General features: G+C 40.7%; 1 protein-coding gene across 11 annotated transcripts in view; it reads right to left on the reverse strand.

Moving 5' to 3' along the window:
* Positions 1–120: 120 nt before the first annotated feature.
* Positions 121–13742, reverse strand: part of LOC109482742 (CCR4-NOT transcription complex subunit 2-like) — a 30666-nt gene continuing 17044 nt past the window's right edge. The window contains exons 3-21 of one of the 11 annotated variants that reach the window (XM_019785617.1): positions 11825–11903; positions 11115–11216; positions 10349–10391; positions 9378–9516; positions 9026–9181; positions 8533–8599; positions 7711–7765; positions 7074–7163; positions 6214–6294; positions 5811–5897; positions 5573–5610; positions 5254–5284; positions 4862–4918; positions 4408–4428; positions 4066–4137; positions 3409–3565; positions 2651–2712; positions 2017–2191; positions 121–1537 (exon numbers count right to left, since the gene is read on the reverse strand). In XM_019785617.1, coding sequence (XP_019641176.1) covers positions 1309–1537; positions 2017–2191; positions 2651–2712; positions 3409–3565; positions 4066–4137; positions 4408–4428; positions 4862–4918; positions 5254–5284; positions 5573–5610; positions 5811–5897; positions 6214–6294; positions 7074–7163; positions 7711–7765; positions 8533–8599; positions 9026–9181; positions 9378–9516; positions 10349–10391; positions 11115–11216; positions 11825–11903 — 1741 coding nt within the window. In that variant the 3' untranslated portion in view covers positions 121–1308. Of the gene's footprint in view, positions 1538–2016; positions 2192–2650; positions 2713–3408; positions 3566–4065; positions 4138–4407; positions 4432–4861; positions 4940–5253; positions 5285–5572; positions 5611–5810; positions 5898–6213; positions 6295–7073; positions 7164–7710; positions 7766–8532; positions 8600–9025; positions 9182–9377; positions 9517–10348; positions 10392–11114; positions 11217–11824; positions 11904–13742 lie in introns of all 11 variants that reach the window. The other 10 variants (XM_019785596.1, XM_019785582.1, XM_019785622.1 and 7 more) reach the window with 10 other exon arrangements.

The following is a 13742-nucleotide window of genomic DNA, read 5'->3' on the forward strand; positions in this document are numbered from 1 at the left end:
TAGCAGCTTCACAAATTGAATATTCTAAGTACATGCCCATTCCATGGTTCTTCTGGATAAAAACAACCATTGACATCTGGCTTAACCTATCTGGAAATGAGGAAGATTCAGAAGCTGACATATTTTGAGAAGGGTTTTATTACTGACATAGCAGGTCTCACAGCCTCACTCCTTTACCCACATAGGGGTAGCCCATCCGCTGGTCCTGAGAGCACAGCACCCACACAAGCCATCACAATTCATATCTGACTTTGATAAACTCACTGATGTACAGGATATTCACATCAATGTTCTGGCTTGCGTGGCCCCTGTGCTCTGGTTAAAAACGTCTCCACAAGGCACGGCTAAAGTGCATTGTTTACAAATGTCACGTCTCCCCTACCTAGGCAGGGTTACGACTCAACTCTGTACATTGGCATTGTACACATTGTTAGCTTGTAGTATCCTAAAGAGGTACACTAACTCCTTTTTAGGATCCTTCAACCATGTAGACAAACTTGAAGACACAACAACTCCAAGCTTCTTACATATCTTGTCTTCTGGTCACAATATTGAATGGCTGGTTGTCTGGTTTGGTTTGGTGGGTTTGACAGTAAATCTACAACCAGCCTTGGTACACTATACTGAGGAATCTGTAGGTCTGAACATTTCCATCTTTGGGAACAACACATTGCCCTTGCAGGAGCTCACATGGAGAACTCCCATACATTTAGGTGTCTGTGCATGTTCATAGTTGCCCTTTTGCTCTTTCCACCTCCAGCTGATCTACCCTGCCATGTTGGATGTTGCCAAAATCTACCTCTATATATACACACAGATCTGTCTCAGTGAACACTAGCAGCACAGTATAGGGGCATGTGGTCACTGAGAATGCGACCATTGAGAAACGAGACCAAAAATTTCCACAAGCAAACATGACCAATTAAAGTAAATAAGACCCAAACTACAACACGGTTTCTGAGAAAGGAACAGTCTTGTCCATTTGACAATGGCATAAGTGGAAGTATTAGACAATATTGACAAGGATACTGGCCATGATGGTCAGTAGCCTATATAGAGGGTTACTTCTAATAAAGCACTGACACACTAATGTTCACTGAGACATCATCACTGTTCCTTCACACATTGATATATCCTGACATCTATTCTAGAGTCTCAGACTCAGCCCAAACATCAAGTCTTTAAACCTTTGAAGTAGCTACCAATTCTCTCTTAGTTACGTGGATAGGCAGTAAAGAGAAGGTTCAAAGAGTCCTTTTAAGACAAGCATGTTAGGGCTGATGTCTGAGACGGATGTCCCTTTTGACATCATGCGAGGGCGGCTGGGTTGTGGTGCAACGTCGCAGGCAGATGAGGCCGGTCTTCCAACTTGTCGTAGTCTAAATGGAACTCCTTGGCCACCTTTCTCCACCCCTGGGCGTCGAAGAAGTAGTACGTCCCCCTCTCGTACGTGTTGGTTTTGACGTGAGGCTCCATCCCCGGCGCTCTCGTGATCCACACTCTCTCCTCCTTGTGGTACCTCCAGTCTCGGTTGTACCTAACATAACGGACCGGTATAGTGTTACAGCAACAGTAGTTTAAACATGCAAAGGGCCAGGTAGACTGTTGTTCGATCAAGAAGTTGGATATCTTTTCATCCATTGCCCATTACTCTCCTTTGTAAACATTTTCAAATTCTGTCATTGAAGCTTTTATGTGTAGCAAGCCTGGCCATAGATTGTTGACTTCAATATGGAAACTTACATGTAAGAAGACATTAAGAACAAAAGCAATGTGCTCTTTTCATCAATCTCCTGTGACCTACAATTTTTGCACGGTCCACTTTGCACTTATTCAGCATGAAACAACATGTCCTGAGCTCAGGTTTGGTCCATCAGTACACCTAATCGAATTCTGAAGAAATATTCAAATGACAGATAGAATATGTGCATGCATAGTCTTTTTGGAAGGGTAGCAAGAAGAGGAGCATACAAAAAGCTGGCATCCAAGGAGGGATGCCTCTAGCAGCACACTTACAACTCAGCAGCGGCAGCTAACTGCAGCACGTCCTGCGTTGCTGTGTAGAACATGAAGAACAGCAGGTCCTCCCCGTACCGGTTCAGCTTGATGGGCGCCAACTTGTGCCTGATGTGGATGTTGGTCAGGTATTCTGACGGCACGTGGAAGTCTGGAAATGTGTGCAGTGGAATATCTGCCATCAGCGAAGCCTTATGCAACTGCTCCAGAATATGTCAATAGGGGTCTTTGATACTACATCTACAAAACACACAGACAGTACTACCACTTCAAGGAGTTTTAGGAGCATCTACCCATGCAATCTTAAAAGACATGCACTCAACATTATGCACTGAACTCAAACCTTAGGCATCATTTTCTATTCTATCACAAGAAAAGAAGAAACACATACATGTACAGAAAAAATAAGAATCTACAAGAGTGTAATAAAAAGTAAAATAATGGAATGCTAGTCACGTGCTGGCATGCGGGTAACTCAAAGAAACCACTGACAAGGAACCTGTTATGAGCTGCCTTTACATGTAACAAAACAAATCATCAGCCTGAGGGGGGAAACAAGAGGGATGTTATGTACATGTAAGTACAATTCAAATTGCAAAGGGAGGAGCAGAAATGCACCCTGACGTGTAGTTACCTATATCTTGTGCTCTGCACGGGTGGTCCGCCCACGGCCCACCAAAGTTATTATACAAGTTCCTGCCAAAGTAGACACAGAGTCATTAAGTTGGATTATGGCCTCAGCCTGGAATCCACCCTACTCTTCCTCCGGTTCACTCTCCAAGCAGAGGTTAGACTGTTAGATTTTAAGCTTTCTTTTGTGTTTTGTGTCGCTTTCTTAGCTTCTAATTCTATTTCATCAGCTTGAATGGAAAATAGAAACTGAGACAAAATGCCTAAGAATGCTCAGAAAAGACCTATACAGGCCATAAACTCTGCTTGGCGAGTACTGCTGCTGAGGTTCACTCCTCTGATGGTTTACCTGCAGAATAGTCTGGCCAATGTCTCCATTTAAACATCTGGCCTTTAATTCATTGATTATTTCAGGTAACATAAATTTCTTTAAAGCAATGCAATGGGACCTGACTGCCTGTTATAACTTTGAAACATGTGATAATAACTAAAACCATAAACCTTGTTATGACATAATTGCTTCATCCCTGGGAGGGAAGAATTGTTTTGGCTTGTTTGTATGTCTGTGTGTCTGCATGTGTTCACACAATTGTGTGTGTTCATACATATGTGTTTCTGTACTTCAGTTTCTGTGTTTGTAAGAAGGAGCAGTGCAGTTTCTGTATATTCTGCTAGAGAGGGTGAGTCACTTACATCTGATTGCCTTGGTTCCATTTAGGCATTTCTATAAAAGTCTATAAAACACTTGAAAATCAGCCTTACTCAGGAGAGTTGAGGTTGAGCCCTAGCGTGGTGAGGTCGCTCCCGAGTGCGAGCGCCACCATGTTGGGGTCTGTCTCCGCCGCCCGTATGAAGGTGAGGAGCCCTACCATACCAAACTGGTCCGTTACCATGCCTGCTGGGATGTTTCTTACTGTACCTGCAGAATCATGGCAAGGATAATGATCTTTAATGCATATTTAAGATCATGCACAGGGCACAAAATAGTTTTTCTGCATTAGTGCTGGTAACATTGAAAATTACCTGCACCAGACAAATTGTTGTACCTGCAGCACTGAGAATCAGTATGAAGTGCGTATCATACTGAAACTGTTGATAAACCATTGCCATTATTTCTCTTACACTTTGAAGGTGATAACAGCCAATGAAACTCCACATGTATATTTAAACACAGTACATGGACCAGTGCAGGTTAGGTACATTGTACAGGTAGACATCAGAAATACCTGCAAAGGTCCAATTTTACCTGCACTGACCTTCAATTATGAAGGTGGTATTTTGAGCCGAGATGCATTATGTTGTTTAACATGAAGTCCACTTGTTAAGAATTTAACCTTGTTTCACTTTAGAAACACTTGGGCTAGAAACAGTGTGCTATCACTATGAAGACATCGTTGTTATCATAGCCTTTGAACCCACCGTCAGGTAATGTTTGAATGCCTCTCTTCTGGGACTTGTCTACTGGGAACTTGGCCGGATCTGACCCTGTCCCTGTAGAGTACACAAGGACAACATGAACTTACTGCTGACCCAAAAGTCTGGCAAAATGGACACACACAAACACACACCAACCCCATGCCGTGATCACTGCAAAGAAAACTGTAACTTTAGCCACAGTCGCTACAAAGACGTACAATGTTGTTACTACTCCTACCACAGCAAAACAACAACACGAAACACACCAAAATACAGTGTGCGCAGTTGGCTACACAACACTTCAAAGCAAAATCACAACAGGGGAAAAAGAAGGGAATTTTGTACCTCCTTCATCGTTTGCCAGAACTGCTGTTGGGAGTGGTGGTAAAAAAGTTATCATCTCGCTTCGAATTACAGTCAAGGCCACACAAAATGGTTCAAATTCAACAGAGTATTTCTCTACTACCACTTTCACCTTTCACCCAAGTTCCAATAATTGTTATATCAACTATGGTGCTCTTACAATGAATAACAAATTTCTATTCAGTAAACTAATTTGACCTTTATGCTAAGAACCCTTTTATGCTCCACCAACTAGCCACCTTATACCCAGCTTACATGATAGGCACTGACATAAAAGGCTTAATACGTCTACAGCTATAAGTCAACAAGCTGCGACCTTTTAAAAGTCAACAAGAATAACAAACATGACCTTTACCAAATTAGGGTCAAGTTTCTTCACACAGAAAGGTCAAGAATAATCCTGTCTACCCCCGAAGGTCATTAATGTGGGACTGACCTTTGAACTGTTTAAATCCTGGTGAGTCCGACTTAATCCAGCTGAAGTCTGCCATACCTTGGGGTGGAAGAGAGAGAGCTTTTGAAGCCCAACAAAATGGATCACCGTTAGTTGCATGCCTTTACTATCCTCTCCAAACTTAACCATCTACAATCACACACTCAATCCTCTGCAAGCCATAACAACAATTAGATGCATTCCTGTTGATGATAAAAGTGTTGTTTAATCTTTGCCACAGATTTAATAACCATTCAAAAGTAGTCTTTAGGGCAAAAGGTCATATTACTACCCTAGTAGCTTTTCTTGCAATTTGAGCAAGCATACCGGGTAACACAGAGGTCTTTAGGCTAGACTAGGTTTTGTAAGAGACAATGAATGGATCCTTTACCCACCTCCTGCTGATGATACTGCCGTACTTGTGGGCTGGTTGGTATAAAGGCAAAGGGTTAAGTTTGGCATGCATATCTGTTTGTTTTCCTTCATATGTCATGTGATTTCTTGTGTTATATAAATCCATCTAAGCATTTCCAGGAATTTGCACACAATACTTTTCATTCTTGTTTTGCTATCAGTAGGTTACTGGTATGGTACAGTTGATGACTATTGCTGAAAGGGATCCATTACTCTGTTCACAAATTGACATATGCAGAGATTGTGTCAATTGTATGCTTTACACAGTTGGCAGTCACACCTTACTGAACCTGTACTCACTGTTTTGTTTGCATTCTCATCTCTGTTATTTTCTTGGTCTGGGAACATAAAACACACAAACACAAAATTACAATGAGAGTTACATGTACTATGACCCAATATACATAGTCAATACTTTTGTATTTTGATTATAACAGGAAGCTTGTTTTCAGCAATACGAATTACCAAATGTCTGTCCATCATGTTTTACACTGTACATAACTCAAACTGCTGAAAGCAGGTATTGAGGTAAACTCACTTTGTGTCCCTGGTAATGCTGGAAAGTCTTCATTATGGATGGTGAACTCCTGCTGGGGTTCACTTGGGGGTTTGGCCACCATACCAGCTGCAATGTACATGACAGAAATGGGACTTCATAACCCCATACTTGGCCCAGACATGATTTCCATGAAACCAAAGTGAAAGGCTACAGATGAACAACAAAGGCTACAGTGAAAGGCTACAGATGAACATCTTTTTTTATGTTGAAGAAGGTTAGACATCCAAGTAGTACCTTGAATAAGTTTTCTTCCTCCTTTTTGTGATCACATGGGATGTATTAAACTTATGAAGTCAACTAACACATCTCTTTTCCAACCCTATAAAGTGCTCTACCAGAAAAGGATACAACAGCATATAATCATCACAGAGTTCAGTCTTACCATATGCTCTCCCAGGCATGTTGGAACCCACAGTATTGGAACCACTTTCGCTCCCCCTCCGATCACTCAGAGCAGGGAAATCTGTAAGATAAAATATGTTTGTGTCAGTCCTATCCAGTCTACTGCTTAATACAATGTTCTCAACTGTTCTGATTCATCAACAACTTGAAGCTTTGCAGGTAAGCAATACTGAAGGAAAACATAAATCATAGCTGACCAGGGAGTAAGCAATATTACTACTAGTGTAAGTCTGGAGGAGTCCACTACATGTACTGACCACACATTGTCCTGATATACAGGACTGGTAATTCATTTGAACTATTTGTTATATGCCACGTTTATTTAAAGCTCGACCCCCCAAAACACACTGCACTTAAGTCTTTAGAGATGAGAAACGTGCATAAGTAACACTGCTGCTTGTTATTGACTACTGTGCCCATTGCCCTATAGTAAGCAGGGCTCGAAATACGCACCAGCAACCTGCAAAAGAAACATTTTGATGTTGCAGAAGAAACACAAACAGCTTCCACACACTTTAGGCTGAAATATTCCTGATCAGGATCAGACATGATATTTTGCAGGAAGCAGAAGAGAGTTTTTCGAGCCCCAAATCGGGCCTAGGAACAAAAATGTTGTGTTTCTGGTTACCCGACTGACCCTAGCAGGAAAAATGCCGACCGTAACTGTTATGTAAGTCAACCTCAAAAAAAATTTATGACCTGAGTGTGGAAAACATCATATCACCGTCTTCCAGCGAATCCCTACCTACTGACCCTATTCTTTCAGGGCTGTAATCGGAAACACAACATGACCTTTCCTATCCCTTTGAGCCAAATGGTGACAAAAGTGTCCAGCTGTACCGTATGTCCAGGGATGTTCCCAGGTGTTGCCGCTCATCTGTCCAATCTTCCTGTTGCCGGACGTGTTAGCGGACTGTTTGTCTGATTTTACTGAAAAAATAAGTCATTTTCACTATCCAGTGCGGCCGGGCGGGGACAGAAGCCCGTCCCAGTCCACTTTCAGCTGACAGACAGGGGACCTGGGGACATTCCGACATGACTCACAAGCTGTCGTCACGGGAAGACCAAGGAAAGTAAATCACGCTTACTTCTAGTGTTAAAGGAGCACTCAAGTCAGCAAGAGGGTGTTATTTTCCAATAGATTTGTTGTATCAGTGAATACATAATCAGCTGACTTTTTGCAGAATTGACCTGTGCTTTGTAAAATACCAGTACCCCCATGCACACCCAACCAATGTATTTCCTACCCAGTATATACATACTTCACTTCGGCAGGAATTTGCCAGGAGTTTGCCAGTGAACTAATTTTTCATGCATGGCTAGTGGGTAGACTAGTTTTCCTGACAGAGAGTGGGTACTTTATCATAGATGTATACTCAAAGTAGTATGCATCTTTTACTCCTAGAGTTGTTTTCTATTGAAAAATGACATCCGTTTCCCAACTTAAGTGCTCCTTTAAATGTCCAACAGCACTTACCTGCACTACTGAAGCCTGACCCACTCCCCACAGATCCCATACTTCCCAATAGACCCTACAGAAATAAAACAAAAGGACAAATCTTCAACTACTCAGATATGACAGAGTAAAATGAAGGTACAAACATAGTACTGAAATTGAACATTGCTTTTGAACAACTTTCTTATTCATATACATTGTAGTAACTGCAAGTGTAGCCATGAATACAGATTTCACATACAGATTTACAATGTAGTATTATGCCAACAGAAACATCGTCAACCTTTTTTGGGAGTGGTCTTAGAACACAAGAGTAAAATTAACTTTGACAATGTAATGACTGAAAGCAGAGCTGTGTTTGTGAGATAGCAAAGACATGCCAGACTAGCTTGATCCCTGTTATTCAACACTAAAGCAATCAGAAATACTGCCTTCTTTTCAAATACTGATAAAATATAAGCGTAGATAAAAGCGGTACTTGAGTTAAACCTGAAACATGTTGTTATAGCATACTGTCACTAGCTGTTTTGCATCCAATCTACACTCAAAATACAAGTCTAACTACAATTTCTGACAAGTAAATGTTTTGATAGATATCAGGGATTGCTGCAGGTGTTGTACATCTGGTCATGCTAATCAAGACAGGCCTGTCTTTATAGTGCTGATGATAGAAATCAAATAGGCAGCTTAGATATAGAGTACATAGATTTATATATAGAAAATCTAGCATCAACTGCCTTGTACAATTTGATCACATAGCACAAGAACTGCTGTAGGATGTGACCATCATTTGACGTACATGGTACTTTAATTGCTAAACACAAAATTCCTGTATTTACTGACCTGACTGCTGAACGGTTGGTTTCTACTGAGACCCAGACCTGCTAGAGCTCCTAGTGACGTGGGATTCCTGTGAGGTACAAAAGAGGATGGGGTCTTTTAGTTACTTGCAAAACATTACAATAATAGATGCAACCAGAGAGTATGGCTAATGATGTAAACTTTTCTCAGGAATTCTGTATTCATTCATCTGTATTCATCAAAACATCTTTACCAGTCTTCCTAGAGTCATAAGATAATAAATGCTATCCATGCATTACCATACCTTAACAGAGTAACTATACAGTACATATCAACTAAACTGAGTACATATAATGCACATGACCTGAACTAAGCACATAGAATAATGATAATGTTTTTACATGGTCCAGTAGATGTTAAACACTAAATCCTGAACACTAAAATACAATGTACTAACTACTATACACACATGACCTATACACGAATCGTTCTTTTTTATTTGTGTTTGTTTGTTTGTTTATGAAGCCAAACCTACCCGGGTGCTTGCGGCTGTAGGTTAAGAATGGGCGAGCTGCGACTATTCGGACTGGCCAGCCCAGATGGCATCTTGTTGTTCCTATTGGGAATGTTGAGACCCTGCATGCCCTGTGTCTGGTTCACCATGCCACGGGGACCCATGGACAACAGCCCTCTGTAACAACAACATCAAATTACTCTCTGTGTCTTAATACACATGAGAAGAGTCTAAGTTAATTCAGATCCACACCTGTGGTCCAACATTAACACAACACTAAATGGCACACAGGAGTCTTTTTCGGCAATTAAAATGTACTTGATGATGACATGCAACATGTCGAGAAAGAAAATTATAGTAAAGACTGCAGTACCTGCTAGGAGAGGAAGGGGGCATGCCTGCAGGTACAGGGGGCATGTTGCTGACCCCAGAGTTGGACATGCTCCTGTTGAACTGTTGTTGGGGGTTGGCCACCCCTCGTGGCCCCACCTGCATGCCTAACGCCCCCATGCCTGTGGACAAAAGACAATCTTCAACAACATGGCAGCAGACTTGACCTATAGAACTCTACCTTTGTCTCACTGTTGGTAGACTAACACGCTGGCATTACAAGTAAAGCTGAAGGTGAAGAAAAATTAAAGATGAAGAATGGATTGTAATTTTAACTGTCAATACATAATTACTAACTTTTAGGTATTCATGAAAACCTACAACTCAAACCATTTACTTAATGGTGATCTGCGTAATCTTAAATCTTACATTACCATATATACATGTACTTCATATGGATCTCCAAAAGTACACCAGCCAACAAGGAAATGTTGTGCTTGGAACAGCTGACTTGGAATAAGCAAATCATTGTCATTATCTACTGTTATATATTGCTGATTATAGTGAACTGCAGCAGCAGCAAGATAGATATAGAAAAGTATTTTTATTAATCTACCAATATGAGATACAAATCATACTAAATTTGTTTCACGGGAAGAGGGTTCACAAGCCATTGTTTTGAAGTACAGCATATCAAAGAGAACTCAGAAATTTACAACCATTTTGGCTTAAAAGGCTTTTGATAAAAGTTATGATAGCAGGAAAGGGCACTCATAGCCAGAAGGTACATGTAGATACCAATATTACTAGCACGATTCTCTTGTAGACATTTTCAAAACTGCCTGATCCTCCCATAAATCATCAACAAAACATCCATTAGTTTCCACCGCATGTAAATCCCTTTAATTTCTAACAAAGCCCGGAGCATGTACAACATATTGTCTGCAAGGCATTCCATGATGTACTACGCTGTGCAGCATTGTAAGCCATATAAATCTCCTGTATACCACTTACCACCAAGGCCTTGGTTACCATAGAGACCGGCAAACTGGGACATCTGGAAATGGGATAAAACACTCAAAATGAAGTGCAGACACAGTTTTTGCAACAACATTTTGACATGGAAAAGTACCAGATACTTTCCTGCAAACTTTCAAGATGAGATTGCATATTCCTGGCAAAGTATGCGAAAATTTGCATTCTTCTTCCTACATGCTTTCGTCCATCCTCCTGACTTCATTAGAGAGTTTTCTTGGGGCCCACTGGGAAATCCGGGAATGGCAAAAACCATTATTGGGCAGCAGTAGTAATTACTTCTGCTAGATATCTGAAGTCAAGGGAGTTCGTTTCTTGATGATCTGTTGCTGTAGAAAGCCAACACTTGGGACTTCTGCGCCTGGCTGCTAGAGGCAGCACCAACAGTTATCTTAATAGTACATTTCCTATTTGTTATGTATGTAAATTTTTAAACAGACACAGAAGAAAGCTGGTTGTGTGAAAGCTGGCAGTAAGGGGGACATTTCTGTATTGCAATGGTGCATATGAAAATCATGGACATGCATGGACATTCACATCTTTCCTTAAAATTTACTCACTTCTACCTAAGGATAAGGCCAAGAAATCATACTAAAAATTTGTCAAGATGGACTTTTGAAATGCCTTATTGGTAATTCTACCAATCAAAAATAAACCAGTGCATTTAGAGACAAAAGTTCTTGTTCCTGAATGAGCTTTTTTCTAGGATTTCACTTCAGGATGTTGGTAATGAAAAATGGAGGACCTGTGGTACCTGATCCTTGTCTGGTCTCTGAGGAGGGAAGACCTGTTGGAAGTACATGGTGGGATCTCCATATTGTTCATTGTCCTGCTCCTCTCCAAACCCCTGCATGAACAAACAGAACATTACTTGTCATCAAATCATTTCTACATAACCATCCACTTCATATACTACATTACAAGATAATCTATCAGGAGTTAGCAGTAAGCTACAGCACAAGTGCTTGTAATGCTATGATAGCATTAGTATTAGTATGTATAACATTAGCATGGGTTGGTAAGTCCATCTACACAGTACTTAATAAGCAAAATATCAAGTTAGGATGGTGAATAAAGAATGTGCATGTACCAGTACCATCCTTTCCTATAGCACTTATTGGTATTAAGCTGCAGCTTTTAACTTGATAGTCAAATAGGCGATCCACTGTAAGAGGGTTACAGGATGAACTGTAGCAAATAACTGAGTGAATTGGAGCAAGTGCCTCAACTTAAGTGATGTTTATTGTTTCTGGTACACATAATTTCATACATACAAGATCCAGTCTGCAAAATGAAATAACGGCATCAAGCAACATACGTGAGACCAAATCTAAAGTATGCACTTTGAAGATGCACTTTGTTGTCATTGAAAAGTCGGAGCATTGATGACCTATGAGTGATGTTTAGAATAGATAATTTGGTTGTCTTTATGACAATGTATTTACTATTTCTCACCTTTTTTCTCCCAGAGCCGATGAGATTCATGTTTTTTCTACTGACAGGTGAGTTTTCCTTCTGTCCTTGAAATCCAAACCTAAGCAGGAAACAGGAGCCATAAATACACAAGGTCAATAACATCATAACTTAAACCTCTTCATTGTATCTACAGAAAAAGTGATTACCAAAAGCTCACAGTCATCAGATAGTGAAAAGCGACATCCACACAGCTGAGCTCTGATTCTCCAAGATGCTGCTTATCCTGCATTTTGATCATCACAATTATTTACGCATCAGAATTTGCATGGCAATGTCATGATTCAAAGGCATGCATTCTCATATTCGACAAGTTATATTTGTATCAGGATTGTCCTCACACATGGAAATCAACATGTGGCTGATTCAGACCACAACTTTGGAGGTACACAGTGAAAAAATGAACAGTTCGGGATAACACAGGACACAATATTACTACAGTCACCCCAGGACATCCTCCCAAAAGCCACAAGTTAGGATTATGCAACAGAATTAGATCAAGCATTCCACTTGAATTTGAACACTGGCATTCCAGTCAAGATGCAGAACACAGAGATCAGCACAAAGGACAGTCCCAATGTACTCACTGCCCCATCCCAGCCATGCTGGAAGGTATTGTCACACACCTTTCTGTAGATAGATAACATTAGATACTCAGTTTAAATACTCAAATGAACAAAAAGTAACAAAATACAAATAACTATGTAGAAGTCTGTTTTCTGATCTTCAGAGGACATTACTTTATTTCTTCCTGTAGCCGTTAAATAGACTGAAAACTTAACTTGTAACATAGTTTTCTCCTCTGCATAAATGTCTCGAATGCTCGTAACAATGAACATAAAGTGAATTACAGTAATGAAAAATCATAAGATGCTGCTATGACAGTCTCAAGCAAAGGTGAGAATAATAAGTTGCAACTCTTCACTGTTTCTTGAAGTGCTACTCACATGGTAAATATTGCATGTAGATTACAGGTACATGATTTGTAATTTGAATGCCAAAACTGTTGGAAGTTTCTTGTTTCTAAGAAACTTATAAAGCCAGTATCATCTTACTGCTAAGAAACTGTGTAAGTAATATACTGGAATGCCATTCCATGTCCATGACTGATCTGTGCTTCTATGCAATGTGTCCTCTTTGACAGGTGGCCATTTACAACGTGGCAGAGTATATGTATATAATAAAAGCAGCTATGAGGTCTAGCTATCTCAGGTTTTCAGCTCCTACTCATGCCATGCATACATGATAATGGGTGCTTTCAGCAGAACAGCAGTACCCTTGACATTCATAACATATGCACAAACAGTCATGTAATATCTTCACATGGCAAACCCTGTAGTGGTACAATGTACATTTGTATCTTGCTCCCTTGGGATGTCTACACACATTCCATGTAATAAATAAATAAATGTAGTTTGAGCAGTGTTTCCGCCAGAGGGCCGTCCACCCGTCATATGACGGCCTGGTGTCGTTTTGGACGGCCTGAACTCGGACAGAGGCCGTCCTCTTAAAAAATTTCGAGACTCGGAAAAATCAGAGAAATTGACAGTCTTTGTTTTGTTGCTGTAGACGGGGACGCCGTCCAAGGCAAGAAAGACACACGTTGTTTGTTTTGCTATTGTTATCATGCTGACGAACAATTGATGTCGGCGCCTTTCGCATACGTTAATCTCATTAAAACCCGTTTTTCAAGTCTCCATCCGGTAAAATGTATCCACAAACATTTTTCCTCGAACAGAATCATTTCGGATGTGAAAATTCTCTTTTGGGAGTTACGTTTTTGTTTTTGATGGTCTTGTAGCGGGCGGGTTGCATGAAAATCCACGCCGCAGTTCGCTATCCACGCGGCCACGCCGCGGTTCGCTAACACTTCCGGCTTGCTTGATACGCGAAAGGCACC

The sequence above is a fragment of the Branchiostoma belcheri genome, unplaced genomic scaffold (assembly GCF_001625305.1).
Source record: "Branchiostoma belcheri isolate BF01 breed outbred unplaced genomic scaffold, Haploidv18h27 scaffold11, whole genome shotgun sequence".
NCBI lineage: Eukaryota > Metazoa > Chordata > Leptocardii > Amphioxiformes > Branchiostomatidae > Branchiostoma > Branchiostoma belcheri.